This window comes from Pieris brassicae, chromosome 10 (genome assembly GCF_905147105.1).
Source record: "Pieris brassicae chromosome 10, ilPieBrab1.1, whole genome shotgun sequence".
NCBI lineage: Eukaryota > Metazoa > Arthropoda > Insecta > Lepidoptera > Pieridae > Pieris > Pieris brassicae.
This window is the reverse complement of record NC_059674.1, coordinates 10,529,968-10,548,876: the sequence shown is the minus strand read 5'-3', so window position 1 is coordinate 10,548,876 and position 18,909 is coordinate 10,529,968. Positions and strand designations below refer to the sequence as shown.

Genomic DNA, 18,909 nt, shown 5'->3' with positions numbered 1-18,909 from the left:
TATGCATAATATTACACAAAAAAGGTATATTGTAGCTGAGTTTCGCCTTCTTCACAACTTCCACTGGCTATAAAATTGACAACATAAATCATTTGTTGACACAAAATTACTTCAAATCATTAAGTACCATACCTACAAATTTATAATTACTGTATATTTGTTCATTAGGCCTAATGACCTTATACGATAGGTTTTTATAACGACAAGTTAATACTTGTAAATGAATTAAATCCTTTTTTGAAATTTTGGAACACATTGTGAATTATAAACTGACAAATTTTAACAGTATCATATCAATTAATATGACACATTAAAATTTGGGCCACGGCGTTTAATATCTATTTTAATGAAATCGGTCACAAAGCGATTTATAGCCAGGCGGTCGTAATGGATTAACAATTTCGCCACAAAATACCTGACAGGAATATTCGTTATTATTCCAGAATTTTGATACGTAGTTAAAGTTAAACAATTTTAATAATAAACAATGTTAATAAAATATGCGTTCACCTAGATTTGAGTTATTAAAATACATTAAAAACTCAAATCTAAGTGAACGCATATTTTATTAACTATACGTTTTACTCAAATCAAAATAGTCTCAAAAAATTAATTACATATAATTAAGTTTATTATTACGCAGCAGTGTTGGCCTAGTGGCTTCAGCGTGCGACTTTCATCCTTGATGTCGTAGGTTCGATCCCCAGCTGTGCACCAATGGACTTTCTTTCTATGTCCGCATTTAATATTCACTCGAACGGTGAAGGAAAACATCGTGAAGACCCAAAAAGTCAACGGCAGTGTGATTACCTACTTAGCTAATAGATTGACAGATGATCATGAAATAGATACAGAAATCTGTGGCCTCATACCTAAAATGGTTTTATTATTATTTAAACAAAACCCTTATAAAGTTCCAGTCAAGTCACAAATAAGTATAAACGCGAAAAGAAATCCGAGTTTCAATGAAATGACTTGTTATATTATGAAGCTTTGCAACGCACAAAGGAACGATGTCCTTTGCATTGTAATATAATTCAGAGCAAGGGATTTATATCTTTAAATGTCTGATACTAAAGTAATCGTAATAGAAATTCTTTCATATCTGTATTTCACGTCTATTTACTATTAAAATGTTCCTTATACATAAACTAAGTGCACTATAGAAAATTGGGTTGAACACGAACACGAAAACAGGAGTCGAACTGCAAAATTGTTTATAGATTATTTTCTCGTAGACTATTACTAAATTAGTCCAATGTTAGTCAAACTGACGGCAGACATACTGGCGAAACAGACAACAAATGGTATACCGTCTCCTTCGTCGGTCTTTTTGAAGTCGAACTATAAAAGACTTATAACTAATCTTAACCGTTTTAGCTGGAGAAGTGTAATTTAAAGAAAAGTGTTTATGAATGGTGTTAATAGTGTACTACTTAATTACTTTGGGTCTCTAATTAATTAAAGTATGTAGGCATTCGAACTGTAGTGTTATCGTCGTCGTCGTATAGGCTGTATCGAAAGGGTCTCTAACGAGAAAGTTCTTAATTGAGTTGAAATGTCGAAAAAACTTTTGCAGAACATCAAACAACGGAAAGTTGTGTACCTGGGCCACGTGTTGCGCCATGCCCGCTACGCTACCACCGTCTTCAATTAATAATCTAGGCTAAACGGCGTGTTTGTAAAAGCAAAAAAAAAAACTTAGCTTCGTAACGATAGAGATTTGACGGCTATTGTAAATGCGGAAGAGTTGCTGCATCTGGCACAGGACAAGCCACCTTTCACGAGACTGTCGGCCAACCTCCATGGGGTGTAATGGAGAGGCACCAAAAGAAGATTCAAATTGCACAACAAAATTATTTTAAGCCCTATTGTACCTATTAATTAAATAATAAACTTCATATTACACAATTAGTGCATACTACATATGCCTAATAAATGACATGATTTTACGTAAGTTCAAGGTTTCCGTAGTCGATTTAAAATTGACCCAGTTGAACGAATATCGCCTGTTTAATAATCGAAGTTAATATTAAAGCGACCTCAACACTTCGACGAACGTTAAACACGTGAAAATTCACTTGACACATTTCTCATTCTCGTCAAGAATTTATCAAACACCCAACTCGTTCGCAATCCCCTGACGTTAAAACTTAAGTATGTGTACATGTGGGCACAAGTGCTATTCTAAAATGTATTAAGTTCTAATCATCCTATCTTCCACCCAATTTCAGCGGTATGAAAGGACGCCATCATGACCAAGACTATACGTAGATTTATTAGAACATGGGGCAAACTGGCAGGTTCTTTACCAGACATAAAAACAGCACACACATAAAATTATTAAAACTAGGAGACACACTGCACGAATGGTTCCAATAAATGACAGGTCACGGCCCTTTTGCACAATATCAACACCGATTTAAACTTCGGGCCAGAACAACATGCTACTGTGATAACCGACTCTGAATAAACATTGGTACACATGCTGCTGGCGTATGGAGCATCCAGGTACGAACTAGAGCAGAATATCAACGTGGCTCAGAAAGCTTCATTGCCCCATTGTTAATAACACCACCGAACACAGAACGTACCTGGAGAGTTTTGCAGGCGACACCAGGTGGTTCGACATCCCAAGTAATGTAGGCTCGAATGATTGATGTACATATATATAATATCTCTTAATAAAGACTCTTCCATATTAGGGAAGAGGTATTAATTAACAAAAAAATAACTGGTAGGTGGGTCACATGATGTTTTTTTTATGAATGAGTACGCTCATTGAGCTCCCCAAGTCGAATTGATTCGGAAATAATTCTGCTGGTTTCACATAGTGGGCGGCAAAAACTAGTAGCTCGACGACGTTATCCTGACGTGTTCGTCATTATCAATCTTAATACGTCAGACAAATCGAAAGCTAATAAGTAATTAATCAATTAAGGATATTGACCTCTTGACTTGTCCTAAATGTCATATCTAATTTCAAACCTTATCTTTTAACAATTGATCACACATACAATATATCAATCGTATATTATCGAGATAATAATACGTCCAATATCTCGGGACAGTAAAGCAAAATATAATCCAGACATCAACGAGTCGTCGAACTATCCATACGAAGTCTGTATGGCGACACAAACATTGACACAACTTTCAAATTTAAGCAATAAAACCAATTTCCACTATAAAAGATATCAGTTTAAAGAAATACTGACTAACAAATATATATCAAAACTCCAACAATGTCATATAACATAGGTCAAACCTCCCTTTTTTACAGGAGGGTTATAGCCAACTAACTAGTTAGCACACCAAAAATGTTTGTTTACTTTTGTTAGACAACAGTTGCGTAGGTAGAAGATAATACTTTTTATAATTTATTAAAAAGATGGGGGTAGATATGCTACCCACACTTAAATACAGTCAAGAAAGCAAACTTTACCATAAACCATAATTTATTCACACTTTATGCAAACACCAAGCGATCTGTTCCAGACAACTGTACCATAAAAAATGAAAATGTAAAAATATATTTGCATTTACAACAGCGTTCGTAACAACTTTAATTAGAAAAAACGTGAAGTGTAAGTTGCATTAAAAAAAATTAGACTGCTAGGAGCTGGCGTGTTTGTGGCGACCTTTCAGGGAAAGGTTTGCTATTTCTTTGGAGGCCCTAAAGTCGTATAGGTTCAGAAATACCTATACACGCAGCTGGTTCCACAAAGAGATGGTGCGCGGTAATAAGTATCCTAAAAAACGCTGTCTGGTGGGATGCCAGGCGTCGAGTTTGAAAGGACGGATTTTCGCATTCTGCCTCAACGATGATGGAATTTAGCTGCAGCTATTAGTCTGAACTAGTCAGAAACTAAATAGGTCAAAGCTGAAGGATCAAGCCGATCGAGGAGGATTGAATATTATAATTAAATAAGTCTCGTAAGAATTGTGACAAAACTACTTACCAATACGATAATAACATCGGCATATTAACACTAAAAACACAATCCACGACAAAACGATCGGTGCATCGGGCATTTTCAAAACACTATCACACGGTATCACTGTATAGTTAAACACAAAAATCAATATAAACACAAAACAAATGTGTATTAAAGATTCGAAGCTCCTTTGTTTTTTCCGGTGTGGGTAGGATAGGTCGATGTCACTCGAGATATGCTAGTGACCGCTCGTTTGGCACATGCGCAGGAGTCGCGATCCAAATTGTTTTAAATATTAGCGTCCGGAGATTGAGATAAAATTGATGTATATAACACATATTTTTTCTTAAATTATTTATCATAAATATTTAATGATTTTGTTTATGTATTATAAAACGTGATTTGATAAATAAAATGTTGACACGTATAAATCAGACGATCACCCAACTAAACTGACGCGCGCGCGCTAGCATGTGTCGACGGTACAATACACTCGTAAATGATAACTAAAATAAAACCGCCTCCCAAGGAGAAAACCGAACAAATACTATCAACACATTTCGTTTTGTAATTAGAGACGAACGCTGTTACATTAGCGCTGTTAAATGATTCAAAATTAGATCTAAAAATCGCGTGAGAATTTAGAAGGCTAGTAAGGGATTTCAGTTTTTTTAACCGAGTATAAAAAGGCCGGCAACGCATTGAGTGACCCTGGACGGTATCACTTAACATCACGTGAGCCTCATACCGTTTGCGTCCTGTTACATAAAAGAAATATAGATATTTCTATAATGTCAATGTCTCAAGCCTAAATTCTACTTACGCAATATGCTAGTAGACTACATTTACAATTAATTAAATATGCCACTAATAATAACTACCCGCTCACCTACCACAATTCAAAAAAACTGTAAAAGGACTGGCTCATGAATTCAATCGTCACGTAAGTAACTTTTAAAAATTAAAAAAAAATCGTAAACAGTTCGAAAAATTTAACAATTATAAATAAAAATTGTACCAAGTTTGTTACATAATAACACAAGTATTTTTTTACTAAAAGTCCCAAATCTCACAGTAAACTTATATTTTTTTATACTTATTGTTCGTAGATAACTAAATTATAATATGTCGCAGTCAAATAGCTTAATAAGCCGTTCAATCAACAGCCTAGCTCGTAACTAAACAACACCGTTCAACAAGCGGCCTGAAAGACGGCCAGTTGATCAAACAGCTAGGCAAATCTGAAATAATGATGACGCTTCATTACTTATCTGGCCTGTTTATTTCTATTTGAATCCACTTTCTAGAACCTATCGCCTTGACTTTCCAAACTGTCAATATGGCGTCACTCATGATTTTTTTTTTATTTGAGACATTGTCACCGTCCGTATCGTACGAATGGCCTAAGCATTTGCCAACCTGTTCATTAAATGTTGAAACAAACGCTACGGCTGAATATCGTTCAGGCCTAGTTATTGGGCCCTGTTAAGTAAAGAAGCTAGGCTGTTGATTGAATGGCTATTTAAAAGGGCTTCAACATATACACTAAGCAGATATATTAATGTAAAGAAATCGGTTTCACGAAAAAACTGCTCTAATCTGTGGCTTAATCCGATTGATATAAAACACAAAACTTTATTTTTAAGCAAAACATCTTGCAAAATCCAGGATGAATAATAGCAAAAGCTTCGAAATCTGTAAACAAAATTGTTTAATACAATAAATTGCAATGTTGTCCGACTGTGTCAATATTTCACGTTTATCTGTTTCGTTTTGTGTATTTAATTTTTGATTTATAAATGTCTCAAATCTCTTTGATTTATGTGTGATTGAAGTACAGTTAAACAAAACTATTGAAAAATTCATATCGACGAATAATTTATTTGTTTTAAATTTATTTCACTACTTTTCAAGGAATTGTTACCTGTTTAACATTTGGATTTGAGTTTTTATAAGATTTATTGACTGTATTATTATTATATATTTTAAGATTAAAGTTGGCGCCTGTTAGATAATACCGGTGACCTCAGAGCTGGTGCGTTCCTCGCTAAACGAATAAGTATCGCACATCGCCACAGAAACCAAACTTTTTAAATTTGTTTTTTTTTTTAAATTTTTAAATATATTTATTTTTACTATAAAATACATAATGTATTATAAATTACTATAAGTTTAATTATAGGTATTTTTGACCGTAATTTTTTATTTTTATGTAATAGGAGGCAAACAGGCACAAGGCTCACCTGTTGTTAAGTGATACCGCCACCCATGAACACATTGCTAGAAGGCTCGCAAGTGCGTCGCCGGCCTTTCTAAGAATTGGTATGCACTTTAATAAAGGACCCTTAGTCGAATTAGTTCGTAGATATTTTAGAGGGCAACTGGTTCCACATAGCGCTGGTGCGCGGCAAAACCTGCCTTAGTAAACGCTCAGTTGTGGAACGACGAACGTCGAGGTGAAACGGATGGTATTTTGTATGCCTTGACGTCCGGTAATGGAACTCAGCTGCAGGTATTAATCCGAACAACTCCTCTGAACACTCCACGGTAAATACGGTAGAAGACGCAGAGAGACTCCGTATATCTATGCAACACCAAGTGAATAATTTAGAGCATTTAACGCGATCAAACCTATGCATTTCGCGCATTAGATTATATGGTCAAAGCACCGTACCAGTGACGCGTATCTAATTGCAATATTTCGTAAGACTTTGTAATTTATAAATAAAATTACAGTCGTTTTATAAAACAAACAAATTATATTAATATCGTCACTCTCACTTTAACAGACCTAACCTAACTGTAATTGTTTTATATGGAAACGAAGCAGTCCTAAAAGCCTCTGCACTCATGTGATGTATGTGTTGCTAGCCATTTAGGCAGGAGTATATGATCCATAGTATCGTCAGTACATGCTCTTATTACCGAACATCAAAAAAACCGAAAGATCAATGTTAGGTTGAAAGTAGTTCTTCAGTGTCTTAAAGGGTCTATGTTTCTTTGAATATTTCTAGAAAGCAGTGGTCTCACTATCATGGACAAAGTTAAAGTCCTTACTTTCCTCACACGCTTGCTGACATGCGAATAGACACTAAGACACAAAAGACACTGTCTTAACGCCAAAGAAATGGATGGAACACACAAGCCCATTTGTCATGACTATAATGAAAATACGATTCCAAGAGCAAGCATGCCTAATTGTGGATGATAGACTTTAATCGACATTACCATTCATGCGAAACAATACGGCAGTCACGATATCATTACAGCTTTTTGTCATTTGTTTCCATATGTTGATCTATTCAATGCCGTTGGGTGCTATTTTTTTAGTTCCCTATTGAAATACCAACAGAAAATTTAATATGTAACACTCAGTAAGAAGAAACAAGCTAATAGTTGGTAAAAAATTCAGTTTCGGTAACCTTGTATTGGTCCTGGTTTTATCAATAATTGGAAACACACAACGAGAATGTCTTAAGTTAGCTATTGCGTAGCATAGATGGCGCTATTTTAAGAATTTAATATTCTGTAATACGATAACAAATAACTATACATATATTTCTTGTTTTTTATTGACGTGTAATATGTTCATAACTGTACATTATGTTACAACTGTAACATTGTTAACAAAGCTTTTACACATTAAGAAAACACTTTTTAAACGGATTTAAGCTGAAGAATTTAAAATTATGTAAATAATTATAAGTTTATAACAATAACACATAGCTTCAATCCGTTTCAAAAGTGTTTTCTTAATAATAAAGACTTATAAAAACAAGATCTATTACTGTATTATTTAAAATTTGCCATTGGCAATACTGCAATTATAGTAAAAACCCAATGTCGGAGTTTTTCATTTCGTTTATTATACAAACACTTTCTACGATAGTATCGTTATTTAACAAAATACCTAGCAATTACTAAATTCTTAATATATAAAAATAAAATAGAAAAAGACTCTTATGTGTATGTTCAAAAATCGGTCCCCAATTCGTGTGTAACCTTTACCATGAAAGGCGGCGGTGATTCATAACACGAGTTTTTGTCTATTCACAAAATGGCGAACACTTGCTATAGGGATTAATATGTATTGAAGAGCCTGACGTCATAGCTGACTAATAAGGTTAAACAAAACAAATACATATAGTACTACTTTTATTACTAGAAAGTAGGCCTACTTACTTCTCATTTACAATTTATTACCGAAGGAGCAAAGGAGGTAAACAGTATGTATTTATGTGTCTATACTTCCAAATATAGCCTAATGCAATAAGCATTATATTTACACTTAGTAAACAAAACTTTTTTTTTAATTACTTTAATTTTCCTTGAAATAATTTTATTGTTACCAATCCAGTTACTTATTAAGTACTATATGTAAAGATGTTTAATGGCGTAAACCTTATAACCTTACTTATAATTATTTAGATAATTTTAAATTTATATGTAAATAATTATAAGTTTAATAACACATAGCTTCAATCCGTTTAAAAAATGGTTTCTTAATGTGTAAAAGCTATGTTAACAAAAGACAATTCTAAGTAATAAGCTGCTAATCTTTCTCAATAAAATTAAATAAAATAATAATTACAAAATATTCCAAAGTCTAAACGTGCGAGCGCGGACAAGTCACTAGTATAACTAAAAACGGTTAGAACTATTTTTACCATATCTAATAACACAAACAACTCAAAATCAAGAATATTTGTTGCAACATTTCAAATTGACATTCAGAAAATATTATACTTCAGACTTTACAAAATATGAAATAGTTGATACGAATACAAAATACCTAATAAGAAATATTTATTACATTTCAAGTTATGGATGAGAAACGCGAGCGGAATTTCCGCAACCCTTGGGAAATCTCAATGAAAACTTGCGTAAATGGTGCGAACATTTATTAATACTATATATTATTACTTATTTACAGATGACAGATGATGAGATAATAGGAGTTAAAAAGCTAAACATAAAAGTCCGTTGATTTGAGAACTGGCTGTAAATGATTTAGGAGCTTTTATATTGACATACATAATGTATATTATGTTATATACATATATAATTTATTTACTAAGTCTCAACCGATAACCCTCATACACAATAAAGAAATCGGTATAATTTTTTAATAATTAACTTTCCTATATAATTAATTTTGTGAGATGGCTTACCTCTTTATTGACCAATTTTATCCCGTATTTTATATTATATTGTTTTACATGTGTCTCGAATTTAATATTTACAATCATCTGGATAAAGAATAAAAACATCCTGTACAAACATTGCCTTTGTACTGTGTCATGTACTTTTGCACTACTCGTGCTTGCCATGTTGCCTGGAATAGATCGCTCGTAAGCGATAAGGCCGCAGGTTGCCCTGCTTTTGATTTAAATATGTCAACTATATTATACTTATATAAGCAACGAAATGTCAATAACGCTACTACCTAGATGCTAGTAGCAACATGAAACATGTATTAACATGAAACAATGAGTACCTCAACTATTGCAAACAATACAGGTTTATAATAAAAATAAATAATAAATTATCTCAAATTGTTAATAGTAAATACTAAACGGTTTACCATCCTTAATGTAACAGATTATTAATCTTATTATAAATTGTAAAAAATCATCAAAATATCCCTTTTGAATTGGATCTTCTTCTCTGTCTTTTGTATTCGTATTTGTTACACTACATTGGATATGAGGTCCAACACTCGCTTCTAACTAGAATATAAAGAGTCATGAATATAGGTCAGGACCGTCACCTTTCAACCTCGAAAGTCACCTTGGGAATCGCATTCCCAACTCCCGGGAGTGCAACAAGGATTATTACCTGACCTCCACTATTGCTATTGCAATTTGCAGTTACATTTAAAATTGCATAGTTGCTGTCTTAATTGCAGGTTAGCGATGCACATAAACCTTAAAAAATACTTTATTTCTCAAAGAATGACATTCACTTAGTGAGAAAATTTTAGTTATGTACATCATTATTAAAATATGTATATACTATATAACTTCGGGTAAAACTGATTCGTTAAACTAAGGAAACAAAAATATCTAAAAATATGTACAATAGTTTTTAATACAACATTATTTTTAGTTAATTAAAAGGACTTTTTTTAAATTAGTCATTAAGTATATCTACCTCACTATATCTATATCTTTTCCTCCGTCCTCTCGTCAGCATCAGATCACTACTCGACTAGCGATTTGTGTAGTTTTATTGATTTAAAGTACTAATGTTGATCGCCAACGAAAGGACATAGTACTTTTAATTTATTCAAACGCACCGTATAATAGAACGCGAAGTACCATACACTACCTAGTTATTTTTATGTAATTTACTTTTCAAGTTTCAACACAACGACAATTACTCGATTCGAATAAGTCGGAGATAAGCGTGACCAACTTAGAATCTGCATTCTGCAACTATATTGTGTCTATATATTAAAACCAGAAAACAATTCTCAAAGCTAGAAGACGGCTGAAACAATTCGAGTTTTTTAAAGAAATATATTGAAAATACAGTGTAAACTATGCCTAACGACACTGAAGAAACTGTGCATTTTATGACGTTATAGAGAATTGTCGTTAAATGGTGATAAGAAAAACGTATAGATATTCCACGACTCCTACTTATTAGTCATGGTTATCAACAGTCTACACGTGCAAGCAATCTCAATTTGTAAACAAAAGAACGAATTTATTAGAAAGTTCGTATGCATGATGCCGACAGCCGAGAGAGTTTGTTGCGGACGAGGATAATAAAACGACAAAAGAACGTACACAGCTGCGCAGTTTTTACTAATTTTAGCAACTTATTATGTTGCTGTTATTGAGAGTCGGTGTAATGCTATGTAAAAAGTGTCATTGTATGGAAGACAAGCTAAACCAACCACAGCCAATTGATTTCGACGTTCAGCGTTAAATCAAGGGACGATACATGGAGTTTACACTGTATATACAATTTTGTAAAGCGAACAGTATGTAGCATAGCAAAATGTGTTGGTATATAAGTATTTAAAAAACATATTAAGGCGAAACGAAGTTCGCGGAGCTTAAGAATAGATTAAGGAATGGTAATGACCCAACATTTAATGGCTACAACTAGTTTGTAGATCAATCAAGCCTATAAATATTTAATATACATTAATTAAATCGCATATCAGAAAATATTTATACAGTAACCCAAAACAAGATTAACAACCAAGTTAATTCCTCAAATACCCGAGTATAATGAATCCTTTGGGGACGTTTGATCTAATATTTACCATTCAACGGGATAATACCGAATACTCAAGAGTTTCCAGAAATATTTTTATTTATTTAGGAAAAACTAGATTGATTTCATTATATTGCTTTTGTAGTATGGATTTCGTACTAGTTGTAGTAAATTACGTCGATGTCCGTCGAATCACAACTGAGCGTGCCCATTGAACTATTTCTGAATCAATTCGACTTAAAGTCCTTGTGAGCCTTCTGGCAATGACCGTAGACATCTTGCCTGAATATAAAAAAATTGTCTTTGATTTATCTTATTTGGTGATTACGTCAAGAGTAATGACATATTTACTTTTTTGCAGATATTTCCCACACATTGTCGATGCTTGAAAACGAAATGCATTTTCGAAGATTCCTACAAAAAGAGCTTTGCTTACTTTTGCTGACAAGAGAAAGTGGGGAGGGGGTCATAAACTGCAGTAAATCTGCTTACGTAATACATGAGCAGCCCCTTAATCTCAAATTCATAATTTATTATTAATATCGTATGGCAAACACGAGAATAGACAAGCGCTTACTAGACATATCATTAATAGAAATAGGCAAATTGTGTATTTGGTCCCGCTATGGTAACAAATGTAGGTACGTAATAAAAATATAGTTGACCTGAAAAGTTACGACGAAGGAACGACTCCAAGTTATTCCTTATTAACTGCTCTATCCCTCGGGGATATATTTTACAGCATCCGAGTTCGTAAATTATTTATTTAGCTCTTAGCTTAAGAGCACTACGGGGATGACTGGAATCGTTATATAACACGCTTGATAAATGAAATATTGCGAAATACACCTTCAGTTCAGGACAATAAGGATGAATATTAAAGCAGAAAAGCAATTGTGCCAGGTCACATATGATTTTGCTTAATACGCCTTGCTGTTTTTATCCTCTATCTATTATCGTGTTTGCATTAATGTCATACTTTATTAATTTGCGATTACGTCCTATTCATCACTATTTGAGTACGGTATCACGTGATTGACAATTGAAACATATGATTAACAAATAGGCATTTATTAGCCTAACGTGATGTAAGCTGCATAATTTCGATAAAATGGAGGCCTGACTAACTTCAAAAAAAAATGTGTGCGTGTACTAGTGTACACACGTAAGAAGTGAAACTTCTTTATGACTTCATTTTTGAAAAAATCATCTACTAAATGCAACTTTACAGATATTGATTAAATAAAATTAGATAAACTTTAACAAAAGGCTTTTATTATCATAGATTTGAATACAAGTAATACAATTATTTCATTGTACCTTATAACTACTAAGATTACTACAGAATTTCATTAATTGTAATAGAATAATTACGATCATTGTTATCGTTATTATATATTTAATGGCTTCGAATCTCTTTGAATCAATTGTGTTAGGGACAAGAAAAGTAGGCGCGTAACGGAAGAATGTCACGCATAACGGAATAATGTGACGAGTATCCGAAAAATGAGACGATAATTTTTTTACAAAGCTGATAAACAAGTTTCACTTCTTTCGGAATTATTATTTCTACAAATTCCTAAAAGGCCGGCAACGCACTCGCGAGCCCTCTGGCATTGAGAGTGTCCATGGGCGGCGGTATCACTTAACATCAGGTGAGCCTTCTGCCCGTTTGACCTTATTATATAATTTTTTTTTTAAATGCAGGCAGGAAGTTTAGTGTCATTGCCAGAAAGCTCGCAAGTGCGCTGCCGGTCTTTTAAGAATCGGTACGCTCTTTTCTTGAAGGACCCTAAGTCGAATTAGTTCGGAAATACTTCAGTGGGCAGCTGGTTGCACATAGTGGTCGTATGCGGCAAAAATTGCCTTAAGAAACGCTCAGTTGTGGACCGACGGACGTCGAGGTGATACGGATGGTATTTTGTATTTTGCCTTAACGTCAGATAATGAAACTCAGCTGCAGGTATTAGTCGAAACTCTCCTAAATGCGGTAGAAGATGCAGAGTAAACATTAGCAGGAAAATAAAAACGACACGAATTAAAAATTCTAATAACGAACGATCACAATCGATTAATAGCTGCTACGGTGTTTGAACACGACAAACACGCATTGCGCTTATTTACAATCTAATTTAAATATACTTTGAAAATAAGTGTAAATTATTTTAGGCAGGCGCGGGTAGGCGGACGCGATATAAGCTCTAACGATATCGTTATTTCAATATCTGAAAGATCGCCTGGTACTAAGGTCGGTATCTCTATCGCTATTGTGAGTTAGAGATCCAGCGCCGAAAGGAAGAAACACAAATAGATATATGACCAAAAAACATTCACGTATTTCGAAATAGGATTTAATTAATTCGATTTAATTTCTGTTTTAAGCCAACTAGTGTAACCATAATGTTTTGTCTTGTTTACTTAGCTTAAAAAAACCGCGAGAGTAAAAAAGACAAAAACTATTTAATATTTTACGATGTATTGTCTATTAATAATTTGTATATATGTGACCTTGAGAGCTTCTATAATTTAAATCAAGTATTTCGTTAATATCCGAGAGAAGCTCTAGTGATCTATTAAACGAACACAAATGCTTAGAAATATATATAACCTGCCTTTACGTTTACTGTCAAATAAAAAAACAGACTTCTACACACTATAATATGGCGAAAACGAGATATTTTAGTCTAGAGATTTGCAAATTACCTCCAAAATTTATAAACTACTTTATATATCAAATGTACTCACCATCTCCATTGGCTTTGGGCGACTCCTGCACTGTCTTCGGTGTGCTGGTTAAACGGGACGGTTGCGCGCGGCGGCACGGCGGAGTACATTCCGGCTCCTTCGCCCGCTGTAATCAAGTTTATATTGATTTATTTACAAGCTATACATAGACACAATTTTTGTAGTGTTCATCGAAACTTCTATGTCTATGAACAAACGTATCATGATTACAAAACAGTACCAATTCATTAGCTTCTATTAAGGAAGGCTTGGAAGAATATGGAGCAGCATTAAGACATTCATTATAATTATTACACGATTGTAAAATCTTTTAACCGTCGACCGAATTTAGTAGTATTCAAAACGTCGTTTAAAATATCAACAAAATGGAATTTATCTAAAGTACCACTACGACTATTATTGACACTTACCGACTTGACTTTAAATTCCTTGAAGTAAATTCTCATTTTGCACACTCATGAAATTTATGACACGAATCGCATAAATATCAAGAGTTCACTATCACTTTAATTGAGACCTGATATGTAAACAAACATAGTATAAAAGAGCTTGCAGTCTTTGTGGAATAAATTTATCTATATCATATTAGGCTATTTGGTACAACTAATTTGTTACCAAAAGGTAAAAGACAATCATACAACAATACCAAGCAAATACCGGTGCATTAAAATTACGTCTCTTTACTGAATAGCTGTTAAGAAGCGAAGAAGAAAGGTAGCGGTGGGTCTAAGAAATATTATTTGATAATTAACACTGTTGCATTTCATATAGGATCTCAGATAACACAAATTAAAGAAACAAGCAAGCCCTTACAGGCGACCTATGTAAGAAAAAAAATGTGTGCGTGTACTAGCTGTACACACGTGAGAAGTGAAACGTCTTTATGGCCTTTTTTTTTTCGAAAAATGATCTACTACATGCAACTTTACAGAAATTGGTTTAATAAAGTTAAATTAGATAAAATTTAACAAAAGACTTTTATTGTCATAGACATGAATACAAATAATACAATTATTTCATTAAACCTTATTACAACTAAGATTATTACAGAATTTCATTAATTGTAATAGAATTATTACTAGCATTGTTATCGTTATTATATATTTTTGTTATTAATGGCTGCGAATCTCTTCGAATCAACCGTAGTAGGGACGAGAAAAGGATGGCGCGTAACGGATATATGTGACGCGAAACCAAACAAGGTGACGGTAAATTATTTTCCAACGCTGATAAAGAAGTTTCACTTAAAAACAAATACTGATTATCTCACATAACTCATGTTAGTGATAGGAAATTGACAGGGTGCGTTGGCGATTCAATTCATACATATCAACTTAAACAAATCCTTGTTCTAGAAATAACGTCCCCAAAAGTCCTACAACCGCTGGTCTTAGCCCCAGATTTCTCAGACACAAACCGACAACTTTTATGTCCAACGGATGTATGCCTTTAGGCAAACATTGTTGATCACAACATTGTTTTCTTTTACCTCAAGAACAAGTGTTTAATGAATTTGAACATTTGAATACACTCACGAGTTGAGACTCGCGCGACCACTAGGCTAACACTGTTCATACTAACGTAGAATAAATATTTCCATATACTTTACATAGAAATATGGCAATAAAATAAATTCTGAAGACGATACGATAAAATTAAAATTCCAACTGAGTCGTTTCAATACAAATACTACACGAATGATACGACCAAAACTTTGCTACTCTTGGTGACTGGTCGGACTTGAATTCGTGTTAGTAATTTCGACTTTGTATTTGCGTATCGTTCCCACGAGAATGTAAGTGTGTGCTCCAATTTCACAATGCCTCCTGCTGATAGAGGACAAATCTTTGTTTTTAATTTATTTTATTATTATTAATTACTTAAGACGTCATGTGGAAAATGGTGTAATCGTTGCAGCTCCTTACAAAAATTGTATTAAACAAAAAAATTGTCAAATAAAAAAGTGGCGGAGAGTTTATTGCCAGTTCTTCTCTTCCGTTCTAAATAAAATTAGAAGCATTTAATACATATTTCTTTTATGGCGTTCATAAGTGTTCATTGTGTTACCTATATGTTTGATTTTTTGATTTAAGTTAGTATTACAACGCCGATCACCCAAGTACTTTTGAGGGAAATTTAAAACTTCGACATGGTAACGAATATTATGTGACACAGATACAGCACAAAACCTACCTTGTTATCAATAACCCAAAATCCTGTGTTATACTTATTTTAAATTATTTGCGAACGAGTTACCTGGACAATATCGCTTACTAGTTAGTATGTATAAAGCGTGATTTGTCTCTTAAAGGTTTGACAGTTTTTAATGTTATTTTGGTATTAGATGTAAGCTTTTAGTGTATCCGTTTACAAACATTTATGAAATAAATTATGGTCATCATTTTTAGTTTCATTAAAATATTAAATTATATGTCAAGTCAAGTAACTTAATAAATCACCAAATTCCGATTATAACAAATGATAATCTCTGCTCTACAATTCTCTTTAAATATCAAAGTAGCAATGCCTACTCAAGTGTAACTATTGCGAAATTAAGACCTAGGTCCAAATAACCGCCGTGTCCTTTGTCGGTTAGAATGTCGATCTAGAGTCTAGATTAGCTAACACTGACAGTACAATTTATGTCAAATTCTTACCTATCTAGGTGAAGAATGCCGATTGCATTCTTGACTGTAATAATTTGGAAAAAATAATTTACAGTCGGCATGTTAAAGCCTCTTGAAATAGTCTAGGCTATACTTTTAGTATGGTTTGGTTTTTTATTCGTTCTTGTTTCGCAATCTGTTATTATTTAGAATACATATTTTTATCAGATAATCTGCAGCTTGATACTTAACAACTTGTTACTGATAAAGGCTATGTAACTATCTTTAGTAATCTCACGTCTCTCTTTGTCAAATTTTGATTCCGCTGTGACGAAAAGGGACAAGTATTTACTTAAAACCGTGCAATTAGACTCATATCGTTATGGGTTTATAATTTGTAATTTCACTGACCTAACATTTATTGCGCCATTTCTCTCACTATATCCAAAGTCAACTAACTTTATCGTCAACAGTTAACAAACAATGCATGTACGTGATAATTAATTAACCCAGTAATACAATTGTCCTATAAACCGTGTCAATGACTCGATCCTAACGCTATCATTCAATGAATTTACTAGACTAAACAACCTTGAACCTTGATCTGCGTGTATATTCTATAGAGGATACATAACATAATTTAAAAAGATATTACATATGTCTTTGAAAACACGCAACACCCCGGTGTTATTAATAACTAATTACAACGGGTTATCAGAAGCAACTTTATGGCGTGGACACGGTTAACAACAAAATAACAAAAACATGGTGTAATAACATATAATTTTTATTTTAAAAATAGAATAATCTATCGTAATTCTGATACTTCTATATGTGATGTTAGAACTGACATGTCAAATAATGAATTAATTAAATTCTCATTCAAAATCAAATCACATTGAATTGCATTTCTAACATTTTGCTAGCAATGAAGTATTTTTTTAAATTTTAAAATAAAACGACATTTGCTATGATTACTATTGTTATTATTTAGAGGTAAGCATGTATACCAAACAACTACATTTATAAACAAGTGTTAATCAAATCATGTATGTAAATATTCTGACTTAAAAACGAATTCCTTCCTTCCATAACAAACAAAGAGATTTACAATTCAAGCCATTTGAATAAACATAATTGGCATTCTAAAAATAGTTAATAATTTCCCTTCGTAGCCCTAATCAATCATGACCCAAGGTCCGAAAGACCCGCGTATGACTATATTTGGTCCGACCGACCGAGGTGAACACAGCTTCCGATTGGCGCTAATAGGTTTCTGATAAGCCAATGCCAACAGTTCACAAGTGATGCTCCCTAACTTGTAATGAACATATACAACATATAATTTAGTATATATTGTTATATTGCTGGAACAAGAACAATAGTATGATAAATCTTACTTAAATATATGATTAAAATGAAGTATATGTTACGGCGCATTTCGTTAAGAGAAATATTTTAATTTCTGCTAGGCATTATTTATCAAACAACACGATTTTAACCCCCAAATTTTTTTAAAAGTCAAAATGTCAAAAAAAGAGTCAAATACCGTCAATAAAATAATAAACGTATGTAATCTAACTTTCCTATTACCTAATCTAATCTAAAAAATTGTAATGCACGTATTATTTTTTATTATATCCATCGATCAAATCACTACTCTTTCAATACATAAACATGCAACCAACAACAAAATACGTCATAAAAATACTTTAATTTCGTAATTTCATTTAAATTTCTAGTAGTTAATTTAGTAAGTAATTATTATTGTAATGAAAGTCAAACGCGTCGTTGGACCGAATGTTTCTAACCAATAAATTTTTGTTGGTGTTTTATTCTAAAAAAAAATGAGACGGAAAAAAAATAAATTTAAAATTATGTAAAATAATTATAAGTTTATAATAATACAAATAGCTTTAATCCAGTTAACAAATTGTTATCTTTCTATATTCTATATTCTTTCTATATGAGAGATCCTATCCATAAGCGAGAACGCTCGATCGATCGACAGAAGGGAACACTCAATAGCTCTGTAAAACTTCACAAATAAACCCTAATAAGAAAAACACTGGAGTCTAGCTCCCAACGTAAAGGTTTCCAATCAAACAATCACAACACACATACAACATTGACTCAAACAAATTATACGTCAAATAAAATATTAGTAACCTAATAAATGCGCGCGTTTGCGCGTCGTATTCGCGTATAACTGAACGTGCAATGTCTTTCACTTCGCTCGTGTCCTTACCATTTGACAACATTAGAACATTTGGTGTAGGTGGTTTTGGGTACAAATTCGTTCTAGCAAGGTTAGTTTTGTTTAAAAGCAATACAATAAACAAAGTGCGTGGCTACAAAGTACACATGTCAGAAGTGAAACTTGAGTGAAA

The 18,909-nt window shown here is 33.1% G+C and overlaps 1 protein-coding gene across 5 annotated transcripts in view; it reads right to left on the bottom strand.

The window, feature by feature from the left end:
- Positions 1-18,909, bottom strand: part of LOC123715554 (supervillin-like) — a 156,249-nt gene that overhangs the window by 119,052 nt on the left and 18,288 nt on the right. For 3 of the 5 annotated variants that reach the window (XM_045670662.1, XM_045670664.1, XM_045670663.1), the window contains exon 4: positions 13,914-14,019. In XM_045670662.1, coding sequence (XP_045526618.1) covers positions 13,914-14,019 — 106 coding nt within the window. Of the gene's footprint in view, positions 1-3,962; positions 4,232-13,913; positions 14,020-14,323; positions 14,415-18,909 lie in introns of those variants that run through there. The other 2 variants (XM_045670665.1, XM_045670666.1) reach the window with 2 other exon arrangements.